Source organism: Fukomys damarensis, unplaced genomic scaffold (genome assembly GCF_012274545.1).
Source record: "Fukomys damarensis isolate Sample0158 unplaced genomic scaffold, DMR_v1.0_HiC HiC_scaffold_39, whole genome shotgun sequence".
Classification (NCBI taxonomy): Eukaryota; Metazoa; Chordata; class Mammalia; order Rodentia; family Bathyergidae; genus Fukomys; species Fukomys damarensis.
Genome location: NW_022900951.1, coordinates 11,926,163 through 11,940,841, shown reverse-complemented (window position 1 = coordinate 11,940,841; position 14,679 = coordinate 11,926,163). Strand labels below are relative to the sequence as shown.

At 39.1% G+C, this 14,679-nt stretch overlaps 1 protein-coding gene across 1 annotated transcript in view; it reads left to right on the top strand.

Annotated features, from left to right (window-relative positions):
• The window catches only part of Ace2 (angiotensin I converting enzyme 2), a 52,790-nt gene that overhangs the window by 31,061 nt on the left and 7,050 nt on the right, over positions 1–14,679 (top strand). Inside the window, exons 9-17 of the mRNA XM_010645175.3 lie at positions 1,132–1,358; positions 3,975–4,119; positions 5,913–6,011; positions 6,694–6,816; positions 7,194–7,366; positions 8,461–8,519; positions 10,564–10,664; positions 12,060–12,176; positions 13,993–14,187. Of these exons, the coding sequence (XP_010643477.1) occupies positions 1,132–1,358; positions 3,975–4,119; positions 5,913–6,011; positions 6,694–6,816; positions 7,194–7,366; positions 8,461–8,519; positions 10,564–10,664; positions 12,060–12,176; positions 13,993–14,187 (1,239 nt within the window). The remainder of the gene's footprint in view (positions 1–1,131; positions 1,359–3,974; positions 4,120–5,912; positions 6,012–6,693; positions 6,817–7,193; positions 7,367–8,460; positions 8,520–10,563; positions 10,665–12,059; positions 12,177–13,992; positions 14,188–14,679) is intronic.

Genomic DNA, 14,679 nt, shown 5'->3' with positions numbered 1-14,679 from the left:
TATTTCCTTGTGTAGAATCTTACATACAGTAGGTAGTGAATGTATAATGATTTTTATAATGGTCTCAAAAGGTAATAGAGAAATCAAGTTAGAAAGGCAAGTTCATGTAACATTAGGGTGTGTATAGGAGGCTGAGTCTATTCTTAAGCTGTGAAATGCCCTTAAAGCATATTTATAGGGAGCGACATAATCAGAGTGGTAGGAAAGTTAATTGGGTAACCTACTGATATATGTATGACCTGTATTCCCACCTAAATGAAAATGTTCATGCCATGTTGCAGAATCACCTAATTGCAAAATGTAATACTTATTTCATTGGGCCCCAGCAGCAGTAGGCAGTATTTACCAGTTGTCTTCAAATGCCATATTTCATTGACTTCTGCATTCTCATCTTCTTCCAGACTCCTTTGACCTCTCTGATTGCAATTTCTCCATTTCCTGAGTCATTTTCCATGTCCCAACACTCACGGCTGGGACTTCCTAAGGTTTTGTCTTTGGCTCTCTTTCTCGCCATTCGATTCCTGCTTCACAGGCCATCAAAAGCACTCAACTTACCTGCCAGCGATACCCAATTCTCAATTTCCAGCCCCTTATACTATGTACCTATTCTAGTGCTATTGAACTGTTTGCAGTGCCCACAAAGTCTTATTTTTCTCAAACCTTTATCACTAAGAACTTCCAGGAATGTCAACCTACCTGCCAGTTACCTGGCAAACTCTCCCACATCACTCAAGGTCCAGATTGCTCACCTCATCTTCAGTTATGCCCTTCTTAGTGCTTCCAGGAGAGATGGTGCAAATACAGGAGATTGTATGAATATAGAATCACGCATTGTTATACCTATTACCATATCTACTGATCACTTATACAGTATCTGCCTCAGAGTTTCTATAGCACAGGGCTCTGTTAATTTCTTTTCCTATTAGCATGGGAGCAAGAGAATAGGATTCAGCTTTACCCATCACTTTAGAATGAGCAATAGTGCATAAGGATAGAAGGTATAGGTACTCAAGATATGGTGGTGAGTAAGTCTTGGAAAGGAGTTCATGCTACCAAAATCTCATACAACTGTACTATCACAATGAAATGAATTCAGTGACATTCATTTTAGCCTTGCTCATTTTTGTACAGAATCAAGATGTGCACAAAGGTGACCATGGACCATTTCTTGACAGCTCACCACGAGATGGGACATATCCAATACGACATGGCATATTCCACACAACCTTTCCTGCTAAGAAATGGAGCCAATGAAGGTTTCCATGAAGCTGTTGGGGAAATCATGTCACTTTCTGCAGCTACCCCTAAACATCTGAAGTCCATTGGACTTCTGCCACCGAATTTTCATGAAGACAATGGTACATCTATTTTTTCATGACTTGTTTTGGGTATTTATTAATATGGTGTGGGACAAAGTATATATTAGTAGGTGTAGGAAATATTTACTTTTCTCCACATAAGGTATAAGATATTTATGAATAACTAGGAATTGCTAGTGGTAAAAAAATGCTTTGAAAGTATATGTCAGAACATGCCAGTTTGTGATTTTGTACTTTTGAACAAGCAGTAAGAGAAGGAACTAAATGAATGCTCTTGAGACTCTAATAAATATAAAATAGAAGCTTGATTGATTATTTTGAAGATGCTGAAACAGTCCTACAGTGCTGAAATGTCTTGTCCAAGATCATCCAGCTGGTTTATATCAGACTTCTCAATAGATATTTCTGGTTCTAGATAAAAACTCCCCCAAATATTAGAGCTAGCACAGATTCTAAGCAATGTTTTACAAAGGAGTAAACAAGAAAAGTAATACAGAGTATACCAGAAAGCAACATAAGGAAGGTCAGGATGGGAGAGGGGTGTAAAACTGCTCAAGATGGGATTCATATATGTATCAATTCCCCCAAAAAGGAATGTAATTATTATGTATAGCAAAAACACACTAATTAAAAAGTAACACAGTGGCAGACCCAGAAGCCTTAATCTAAAGCCTTTCCCATAGTGTTATGAAAAGCAAAGTACAACTTGAAATTTGGGAGTTCTTGAAGAATAGATGGATATCAAAATCAGAAGGGACTGAGATATTTATTTCAACTAGTGGAAGCACACATTTCCTGGGTAGCATCCCTTCACACCCCTGTTACCTTTCGACTTCTTTGCCCAAGGCAGCCCATTTCTTCTTGGAAGGCTTGGATTTGCTGAAACATGACGAATGTTTAGGAGATCCAGACTCTTCAGTGAAGAAGTCATGATTTTAACTTTTTCCTTGTAACAGAAGGACGATTAGACCCTAATACTGTCTCCTCTTCCACATACATCGCTGCCTTTATTTTAGCTATTTGCAATGTAATGATCAGTTCCACTGGCTGGAGCATCTGGTAACCATGAGTTCAAGGTCATCAACTTCATCTTTGTGTGGGCCATTCATTTTGCCTCCATCTCTGGCTCCAGACTCTTGGTGATCTCACGATGGCCTGGGAGTAGGCCAGCGTAAAGCCATCAGCAACCCTGAAATAGTTATTGTAAGCACAGATCCAGTGGATTGTACATTAGTAGTGATGTCCTCCCAGGAAGACAGCAACAAAGGAAAGGGAGTTCCTACTTCCTACTTTTAATATATCATTCATTGAAGCTAGAACATTTATTTGTTTCATCATTATTAATATTGCTTGGTAGCCAGCAAAGACGATGGATTCACTGTATTTAAGACAATATTAGATACAGTTAAACCACTGGTTTGAAAAATTCTTGCTCCTTTCACTGTCGCTGATTCATGAATGATGTTAAACAAATAGATTCCTTCCTTTCTTCCTCCCTCCCTCCCTCTCTTCCTTCCCTCCATCCTTTTTCCCTCTCTTTTTCTACACATATTTATTGAGCACAGACCTCGGACAAGACATTTCCACAGACATTAGAGATGCAGTGATGTGCAGAGTGGATAGCATTCTCCTGTTGACATTTCAGGGAGCTTCCTTTGTACACCAGAGGTGAAATCTGCTCCCTTTTTATGTCACTAATAAAGGATAAAATGAAATTACATGACTTGTGAAAGCACTTAAAATTCACAGCAAGGGAGATATCAATGCAGTTAAAGTACATTTCACTTTTGGTTATCCACTGGATGGTGCCCTCTATGGTTGGCTCTTTTATTTATTTATATTTTCTGTTAAATTTATTTTTAGCTGGCATATAAAAGTACAAAACTGTATGCATTAATGGGCCACATATGCTGTTTCAATACACATATGCGCTATGTAATGTTTCAATCAGAGTAAACACATCTCTTCAAACTTTTATCATTTCTTTATGATGAAACCTTTCAAATTATTTTCTTCCAGCTTTTTATTTTTTCAGTCCTAAGTATGGAACCCCTTAGCACATGCATGCTAGGCCAGTGCTCTATCCCTGGCACCCTTAGCCATCTTCTAGCTTTTTGAAATTGTCAATACATGCTGCTATCTATAGTCAACCTACTGTGCAATTGCACCATAGTTTTAATTTCTCCCCTTCCCATTTTACCAGCTTTTCAACACATCTGTTTTATATTTGCTTATTTATCAAGGACTCACAAAAGGCATTATGTAGCAGACACTGGGCAGAGTGGACAGTTTAGAATGACACATTTGCAGTCACTGCCTTCATGGAGATTTCAAGAATAAACAGTATGCCTGGAAAAGAGATGACACAGTCCCATTTAACTCTGATAAGGGATGTTTAAGCAAAGCAATTGAAACCAACAAAAAGTAGGATTAGGGTTAACTTGCAGGATTGTTTTGTTGCAGGACTTCTCTCTATTCCAAATCTCTTACTGAGAAAATGTGTGTGTGTATAGACACATTAACATGTCCATTGTCAATATTTTTCATGTAACCATCCTTACAGTAAGTACATCTTGAGACTATGAAAGTTACTTTTAACATAAAACATCTGTCATGTTTATCTTACTATTTGTCCTTTTACCATTTTGCTTTCAGAAACAGAAATAAACTTCCTACTCAAACAAGCACTCACGATTGTTGGAACTCTGCCCTTCACTTACATGTTAGAGAAGTGGAGGTGGATGGTCTTCAGGGGTGAAATTCCCAAAGATCAGTGGATGAAAAAATGGTGGGAGATGAAGTAAGTCAATGAAAATGCAACTGGTAAAATATTTTCTCATGAATTTGCTGTTTGTTTAAAAGCATTTGACTGGTCTGTACACACACACAGACTTACAAGCACACAGACTCACACACACACACACACACACACACACACATGAATGCACGCACTTAACTGCCTCCTTTCAATATTTTTAGTTTTCATTTGGGTGCCATCTCTACAAATAAAACTTCTTTTGTGTTGCCCCTTATCTTGAGTCAGGTGACACTATTTCATGCTCTATCACAGGTGTTGAGTCCCTTATTAAACTATAATATTATCCAGGAGATGATCAGTTTACTCACTTTTTTTGTATTCTTTAAGTAAAAATGATGATCTCCCATTTTGTGCAAAGAACTGGGGATCCAATGCTAATCATTTCAGGTGTGATCCTTGATTCCTCCAAACTTTTAGTCAAAGAAAAGGCAGGATGGTGAAGATAAAAACCACTGCAGTGTGTGATGTGAAGGAAGGCTACAGGGGTCAGTGAGTGTCTAAGGGGAGATCCAAAGCCCAGCTTTCAGGGTCTAATGAAAAGAGGCTTCCAAACTGAGTCCCGAGAAAGGTATGGAAATTAACCAGGTGTGTATAGAGGGGAAGAGAGACTTGCCAGAAACTGGCACATTTAAGTGGCAGACAGTGACTCACTGGTATAGTTGTAGAGCTACATTGCTCATCACTGTATCCCAGGTTCCCCACCACCATGTCAAGGAGCACATACAGGTGGGAAATAAATCGGATTTGGATGAATAATGAAAAGGGGGGATATTTTCTCCACCACATATTCTTCAGTCTATTATTTTTTGTTTTTCTTTTTTTTCCTTTTTGAAGTGATGATCTCATGTGTAACATTCGATCCCATATCTCCAAATTTAAATCAGCACCACTCCTCTAAGATATTTTTGTGTTAACATAAATCTTACTTGGGAAGAAGGAGGACCTGTAATATGTCTGTTTCCAGAGTTCAAATATTGCTGAAGTTGCTTATACCAATCCCACAATGATAAAGGACAAATATATTTCTTTTAAGCAGTGCCAAATATTTGCCTCTGCCTTTTTTCTGGATGACTAGTTTTTGGATCTTTCTTAGTTTATTTTCAAGGTATTTGAGTCAGACATGGAAAGTAACTCATTCATGCATGAATGTTTCCTTTAGTCATTCAACAAATCGAAATGAAATCTTCCCTTAATGTTAGGCCCCATGTTTACTATGGAAACTAAAGGCGTTGAAAACACAACCTCACACTCTAGGAGCTGAAGTTCTCTGAGGCAAAAAGGAGTTGTATGTGAATAGGTACAACTAGGGGAGTCACTGCTAGAAAAAGCAAAGGGAGGTTGAGGGTCAACCATGCTAGAAGGTGGGTGACACCAGGGGCAAGCTTGAAGAGGAGGGGATGTTTGAGCTAACTTTAAAGAATAAGTAAGTTTACAGTTTTACAAAATTAAATCTTCCAGGAGCACATGAAGTATGGTGCCTGAGAGGGAATTACAAGGGCTTTCACTGTACATGTTTGACCACACAGTATACTTCATGAATTTTATTAAATAATTTTTTAAAGGCATATATGTTTTTAATGATATATTTTGGTCAAAGTAAAACAATAAGACATAACCCCACAAAGGTGTGCTTTTTGATTTGTTACCGTTCTTATTTCATTTGACAACCAGTTCCAACATACATACTATTGCTTGGTGAAACTGCACTAGTTGTACACAATTCTACCTTCTTGTGATGGTTGATCTGCAACTAACACATCTTTCTCTTTCCAAAGACGAGAGATAGTTGGTGTGGTGGAGCCGATGCCTCACGATGAGACATACTGTGATCCCGCATCTCTGTTCCATGTTTCTAATGATTACTCATTCATCCGGTAAATGACAGTTTTTCTTCCCTCTGTTTAACTTGTACGGTTTGTGGACAGCTGTGCTAATAGTGAAGAAATAAGGCTCAATGAAGTAATAATTACAATTTTGTAATCTCTCACTTCCTACGCCAAATTCAGTATAGATGATCAATTACAATTCAGTTTAACCAAACACTCAATTGGGTAAAACCCCAGCGAGCGCTTTCTCCATCATTAAGAAATCAATAGTATCATCAGGAGAAACAAAACGTATTTTTGTTTGTCTTCTTGTTACTGCCAGATTTCACCATGTATTTGATGAGTATTTTTAAGTTGACGTTTAAAAAAATTATGTTCTTCACCTATTAGCCCACCATCTTGAATTTGTTGGGCCTCAGTTTCTCTATTGGTAAAATGGAAATAATATTATCAAGCTGCCATATAAACTGATTGACAACATTTATATGAAAGGGCTATAAATCTATAAAACAATACAAAGGTGAGATAACATATAACATAGTAACAATGCTGCCTTGTTTATCAGTTGGTGCATAGAATGCAAGTAGATTGTGATGAGTCTATAGAATTCATGATTGGGTCTTTCTGGAAAGAGATTTGACTATATTTCTTAAATATTTGCCCCAGTCTATGATTCTACCACAGTAACTAAATATGGGGCTACTTTTTCATTTCTTTGTCTTTTGTACAGGTATTACACAAGGACCATCTACCAATTCCAGTTTCAGGAAGCCCTTTGTCAAGCAGCTAAGCATGTAGGCCCCCTGCACAAATGTGATATCTCAAATTCCACTGAAGCTGGGCAGAAGTTGCTGTAAGAGATGCCTTCAAATGTTGATCTTTCCCTAGTATCCAATATTACTTATTTCATGCCTAGTTTGAATTTGATTTATTTTGGGGGCTTCACAAATTTCCTCATCCACGAAGTAAATATTTAATTTGTGGTCAGACAAAAACCTAGACAGTGAGATGGCTGGGTGGGCCACCTCTCTCTCAGTGTCATAACCACAGAGCTAGCTTTGTAGTAATTAGAAGGTGAAGTTGAAGGAGTCATTGATATATCCCATTTTCACATCCGCCAGGAGCAAATTTAGCCAAGTCAAGGAAAGTGAAGTACAGATCACAGACATAAATATATGTATACCTGGACTCTCGTAAAGGGCCTCCTGCTCCTTTGTTTTCTTCATGTAGCAATATGCTGAGACTTGGAAAATCAGAACCCTGGACCTTAGCATTGGAAAATGTTGTAGGAGCAAAGAATATGGATGTAAGACCACTGCTTAACTACTTTGAGCCCTTGTTTACCTGGCTGAAAGACCAGAATAAAAATTCTTTTGTGGGGTGGAGCACCGAGTGGAGTCCATGTGAGTATGCAGAGTCCACGTTTTCCATCACTCTCTGTCTTCTTTCCCTAGTCTTAGCAGGGGCCTGGGACCCGGGCGAGTGTATGTTCCCTTTATGTACAACCTGTTTCTGACTCCACACTCTCTCCGGTGTTTTATTAGTCTCATGTTTAACATAAAAGAGTGTAACAGCCTCTAGTCCACTATACTTGAATCTTGCTCATCAAAGACAAATACTTAATGAAAATGTAAGGCTATTATCTCTTCTTTTGAAGTTACCTTTAGATTTCTAAATATTGTGCTTATATCGCCATTTTGCTATCGATCAATTTTAGACTTTTGTACTTTTGTCTATTCTTCTCTCTCCCAGTAAAGTCTTATCATGATTTTTAGTAAGTTATCAGTGTTTACATCACTTTGCTTGCAGGGTCAAGCCATGTACTATTTTGTATCCTTTCTTATGAACTTGCTTTCCCAGTGTTTCTACTTGCCTCAATATTTTGTTCATATCCAATTTGCTGTCTATTTGCATTTATTTTTTCCTAATGATTCCAACATATCCTTTTCAGTCTTATTTTTTCCCAGAAACTTCCCTCTTGGACTCTTACACCCTTCTGTCCCAATTTGGATCGTGATTTTCCTCCTGAGCTATGTCTTTGTTCTCCTCCTGGGCTGAATTCACTCTTTGCAGGATTCCAGGTCTTCTTCCTTGGATTATCTCTTGTTTCCTGGAACACAGTCTCCAAATGACTGCCCATAGGTCCATCGGGTAGGAGGATCAACTGTTCCCCAGAGATGCTCTCACCACATCTTGTTGTTCCTTCCCCTGTTTTCACCCCCAGTAACTTCTTCCCACCCTTAGCATTACTTGAATCCTAAGCTTCTGTGGGATTCTCTGCTTCTTTTTGGGTCTGTCTGAATTCCCTCAGACCAAGGTCTCCTGTCCCCTCCAAAAGCAGTTACCCCTCTCTTATCATATTTTGTTTTCCAAAGGTATGTTTATTATACCTTTTCAAAATTCCTTTACTATCACTTTAGTGGGGAGGGGAAGGAAATAAACACATATGGTCCTTCTAACCTCTGAAATGAACAGTGGGTGATTTCTCTCTAATCAGATTCTCAAGAAAGCATCAAGGTGAGGATAAGCCTAAAATCAGCTCTTGGAGTTAATGCAGTAAGTATCCTGCATGGAGCACACATTATTTCCTGGTCTACTCTCCTCTCTTAAGTAGGACACAATACACCCATTCCAGTGTGATCTGTCTAAAACAAGAGAGGCCACGTGGTTCTCTTCAAAACTCTAAGCCCCAGATTCAGGCTTTCAGCATTTTCATTTTTTAGTAGCCCATTCCTTATTGGATAGGCAATGCCTATTTTTTTAACTGCTTACTTTGAAGGGATTATGCAGGTCAGTACGAACACTGTACCAATCCTTAAAAATCAAATATGCAATCTTCCAATTCTCTCATCACCGTTACTTATAGCCAAGAAGAAGGACATGCTATTTTGAGAGGTTGTTTGTTTTTAGAAGCAGTATGTGTAGGAGTCATTTGTTTATTTTAGTAGATCTGCTATATCCTGGCTTTATTCAGAGTGTGGCCCATGGACCAGCAGCATTCAAACCCCTGACTCACAGATGCCACATTAGGGGAATAAATTGTTTTATCGAAGAATCTTATTACTTACAACTTTATGTGAATTAATTTAATCAGTGATTGCTCTCTCGACCCTCTGTCTCAGGTGATCCAGTCTGAAGAAGTATAGTAGCAGCTTTGATTGGAAAAGGGAGAGGACAGATAGTCCGAGGCAAATAGAGATGAAAGGCCTGAGTGGGGTGCGGTAAACCCCAAGCCTTTGCAGGTTTAGAAGTTAGGCTGATACCATCAGATAAAACAGTCCAAGGGGCAACAGAAAACTGTTGCCTCATTGTATAGATCCAATGACTGTGTTCTACCCCCTTACTTTTCCTCAGAAGTTCAATATTGTTCAAGATTTAAAAGAAAATCCTTTTAGTATAGTTTTTGTAGATAAGCAAGACATCAAAATATAAATGGCACAGGAGTGAGAAAATGAAAAGATAGTCACAGATCAAGATCCTTCCTGATTATCTTTTTTTCCCTTGACATTTGTGCTTAGGTTCTCTTTTCATGCAGCGAGGGATTGGTTAATAGTCTTCAGAGGGCTTGATGGTGGAACTGTCTAAGGCTGATTCACTGAGCAGCACTCTGCTTTGATAAGACCAGAACTGGGCTTTTAGCGCTTGTTCTCACTGGGGCCAGAATATCTGCTCAGTTCAAGCTACTTCATGGTGAACATCAACTGGATATATGGCATTGCTTTGAGAACTCAGCCTTTAAAAAGTTTTAAAACCTTTAAATAGTAAAAAGAATTATTAGTAACAATATTAATGATATTATTATTACTATGGAGGTTAACTTCCTTTTCCCCAAACCTGAGTAAAACCAAGCTGAGGCGAGTACAACAATTCTTTTGTGAAATCCCATTGCACACTTTTATTTTTTTTGCTGAAAGGAAAGGGAGAAACAAATCAGGTTCCATTCATTGATCTCTACTGCCATCTGCTGGATAAAAGAGTGATGCTTTTCCACTCAATGCAATATAAGTAGATATTAATAAAGAGATATAAAACAATTCTATGAAAAAATAATTAGAGAATAACACTGGTGAGTACACTGTGTATCATGATCTTAAAAGAATATATTTTCATTTTCAAATCTCTTAGCTCATTTCCTAACAATACTATACCTTTTTTGCTTAAAACATTTTAATTATTAACAAAGATTCTCAACTTGGTATAATTTAGATCAATCTTCCCATTTCACAATAGTCTTTCAAAAGCTATGCAAAGATGCAAGCCATTTGTTTAGGACTAGAGAACAAGAATGGATTATTGTGTTGTCTACAGTGTGTTATTTTTCTTTGACTCTCAAATGTTTTCTTTTTTACACTTACATATGTATCTGAGAACTTCCTATTAAAGTAAAATTTTGTCCACACAGTACAGCCAGTTTAAGCAAAACCAACGTTGGGCTGACTACCATCTGTAAACCTCACCAGAGGGTGCTTATGACAATTTAGATCAAACTAAAGTAAAAGGACTAGCAAGCCCAATGGGCCATTAACAATAATGTTTGACGAATACCAAGTATTAAATCTTACAATCCCTACTGAAAAATGTCTTTCTTCTGAATTTGCAGTACCAATGGAATTCTAATGAAATGTACCTGTTCCAGTCATCGGTTGCGTATGCCATGAGACAGTATTTTTTAAAAGTAAAAAACAAGACAGTTCCTTTTAGGTGAGTTCATTTTCTAGGTTCTCAAGATCTCCAATAAGCAATTCCTTTCCTTTAGAGTTTGAGGAGATATTCTGCTTACGATTTCTTCAAGTGAAATTATGAAAAGCCTCCTAACAACTTTTGAACTTCTTTGGCATCCTGGAGTTCGCATCACTCCACTTAGGGAAGGTTGTGGTTTATTTGATTTGTAGATGGCAAGAACACTGTTCTAATTATCAGCTCTCTCTTCTTTAAATGCCTTTGCCCATCTGAGCACTGAAAGACAAGGAAACAGAAATGTCTGCCTTCACTGGGCTTATATTTTGGTGTGTGTGTATGGTGGAGTTCAATTTTAACTAAAATGGTCAGTAAAGATCTCACTAAGCAGATATGTGAAGCAGGATCACTCTGACAGTTATGACAGTACAATCTTGTCACTTTGTATATTAGCAGCTACTTTAAGAAAATCTTCACTCCTGGATGAAACACATTTTTTTGCTGGATGGGGCCTGATAGGGAGTGTAAACACACCATCTCTGTCTGTCGTACTGGGCAATTCTGCCCATGGTATTTGTATTGGTCACCCTCCCATTGCTGGAATAAAATACCTGACACAAACAACTTCAAGGAGGAAAGGTTTATTCTGGCTCATGGTTTCAGAGGTTTCACCCCATGATTGGCTGGCTTCAAGACAGAGACATTATAGAAGAAGGGCCTGGTGGAGGAAAACCGCTCACCTCAGGGCAGCCAGAGAGCAGGAGCCAGAGAGAAGTGCAGGACCAGATATACACCCTTCAAAGGCATGGCCCCAGTGACTGACTTCCTCCAATTGGGCCCTACTTCCTGATAGCCCATTCAGCTCTGAACTCATCAATCATGAGGTCAGCACCTCCACGGTCCAATCACCTTCCAGAAGCGCCAACTCTGAACATGTGAGACTTCTGGAGGATGTTTTAGATTTAAAGCATAACAAAGCTCATCACAATCCTGGCTCACCAATGATTCCCTTGCTGATTCTCTTGATCCTGGGAGTTTTTTTTCTATCATTGAAAAAAATGTGCGTTTTACATCATAATTGAACAGATAGTGTTAAAACTTGATATCAAAATTTTACATAATTTCGTGTGCTTTAGGCAGTGTTGATTTTTTTGACCGTTTTATCCCCTCATTTTTTGCCCTGCTCTATGTCTCTCTGTCCCGTGATCACCTCCTAATCTCCCTTTTTTTTTGTTTGGTACTGGATATCAAACTCCGGACCTTGCGCTTGTGAGACAGGTGGCAGAACCACTGAGCTAAATCCCTGGGGCCCCTGATCTCCATTTTGCCAGCAGGGGAAGCCTCATGGCTTCAGAGGTTTCAGCCTCTTATCGTGTCCTAGGTGCCACAAGGAATGATGTTTCTTTTGTTTCTCCTTAGGGAGGAGGATGTACGGGTGAGTGACGAGACACCAAGAATCTCTTTCATCTTCATTGTCACTGCACCGAATAATATAACTGACATCATTCCTAGGAGTGAAGTTGAGTATGCTATCAGGTAACATTTTACTTTCAAACTATGTGAAGGTGAAGGGGTAACCAATAGCTAATATTTAGTGTGCTTTTTCTGTGTGGCATGCATCGTTCTGAGTCATTTGCATGTCTTACTTTGTCCCACAAATTTGAGTTTTAATCTGGAGGAATCCAATAGGAAGAGAATCATTTGGCTCTGGGTTCTGCCAGTTGCAGGCCTTTAGCCAAGAATTTGAGTAGTTTATTTTGGAGGCACTGGAAGGAAAATGTGGACAGGAATGAGAAGGGAAGGAAGACAATAGATTATACCTTATCAAGTGAGTTACCACTGTTGGCAACTAGAGCTCAGTCCTGTAGAATGTGCACCGTCCGAAGGCTGAGGAAATTGGGATATTTATTCATCACCTCTCATCAGCCATTAGTTGGAAACTGCTTCTAGGTGACATTAATTCCCAGAATTTCTGCCCTGCAGGCAGGGCATATCTTGTGGTCTGACAATGCTTTCAGGCAAGAAGTAGGTGTTGGTTAAAGGCAACCTGGCTAGCATGCATGACCCACGGAAAGTGCAGAGGAGACACGGGCAGATGTTGCCATCATTTGCTACAAGGACAGTGATGTAGGGTTCATTTAACCGCCCAAAGCCTGAAACAAGGCAGGCAATAGGATTCCGTAGACAGCGAGTGGCTTCCATATTGGGTGATGGTATTACTATGGGCAGTGAGCTTTTTAGAAGAAACAATTTAATTTGCTCTGGCTTTTTCCCACAAGACAGCAGGAATGGAGAGAAGATAGACTTTGTAGGTGGTAACCCTTGTGGAAAAAAAAAAAAAAAGTCTTGATATACTCCTGCTACTGGGCATTCACTAGATGGCCCTCTCGAGCTGCATCAGAAGTCCTGTTTACCTTTGAAAGCAGATCTGAGATCTGCTGGCAGGGTGTGTCTAGAAAATCTGGCTTGCTTGGGGAGCAAGACCCATCCACGCCCAGAGACCTGCTCACTACCTCCAAAAGATTTGTATTTGTCTTAGGGAAAAAATGCGGGCTGAGATCATGAAAAAGCCTCACCTTCCCGGATATTCAGCTGCAAGCTATAAGGGAATCTCAAACTTTCTGTTTCCAGTATGGCTTTACAAACGATCTCCTGAGGTTGTCAGTGGGTGCAGGATTAATTCTGCTTTCACCTCCTGCCTCCGGACCTGGGCTATTCCCAAGGATAGCAGGATGCCATACCAGACACTTTGGTCTTCAATTCAGAATATTCGCCATTTCACTGTTTTTGTTTTAAATAACCTTCATTCTTTCTCTTCCGTGAAGTTTAGAATGCTGGAGAAATGGCAAAGTTTCCTTTCCTGTGTTACTCCCAATGCCTCTGCCAAATACCAACCATTTTATTTGGAAATTTTTCCTACAGAGGCAGGGGTAGGGTGTGAGTCATTTATAGAAGAGGGATATCTAATTATCCTTTTCCATTATTTTATATAAAGTGATTATAGATACAGGCTGACAAATGGGAAATCACCAAATAGGCAAACTTGGCCTTTAAAACACAGCAGTCGCAAATGAACAAACACCAATCATTGGCATATTTCCACATTTGCAACTAAATTTTCCAATCAAGCTGTTGACAAATCCAATTTATCTTGCAAGGTACAAAAGGTACATAATTGTCAGAAATTCCTATCATTATTTGGATCTGATTATCTACTGATTTCATTTTAGGGGATACATTCTTATGAGAAACCTTATCAAATTCTTTTGCAAAGATATAAGAAGTAAATAACTACACACAATTGTATTTTGCCTTAAATATCCTCTTTACTGCATTTTGCTTTTGAGAATAGGATGTCCCGGGGTCGTATTAATGACATCTTTAGCCTGGATGATAACAGTCTGGAGTTTCTGGGGATTCAGCCAACACTTGGACCTCCTTACCAACCGCCTGTCACCATATGGCTGATTGTTTTTGGAGTTGTCATGGGATTGGTATTGGTTGGCATTGTCATCCTAATCTTCACTGGGATCAGAGATCGGAGGAAGTAAGTGCCCTTTCCTAGATTTACCTATTTTAAAACAAAGATTTAGGTGGTATTAATTGGAAAATTTGTAATAAATGTCAGGTTAGATAGGCCAATGAGTTGGACGAGTTTTCACCTTAAAATATTCTGATGCATTCCCTAGAAATTTACCAGATGATCTCAGCACTTTACATTTCTAGCAAGTGCACACAGTAGGTATCTAGCCCAGGGTTTATTAGTGCTCTAGGAAACTCCATCCCTGCCACAGGGTCATTTCCCTGCTGCAGAGACACTGCAAGCTCAGCTGGGGTGGATGGGTTTGGAGAATTGTCCTTGATGCTGAGTGTCCCTTAGTCTAGAAGTGACCCCAGAGACTGGGTTGGTGATGGGTTTAAACTGTCAAGTCATTCAAGAATGAGCTCTGAGGTTTGCTTCAGACTGTTGGGCAGCTCAAACTCCATGTCAAATTAGTTCATGGTCAGGTAACCTCTAATTTGTTCTTGAGTTCAAGAT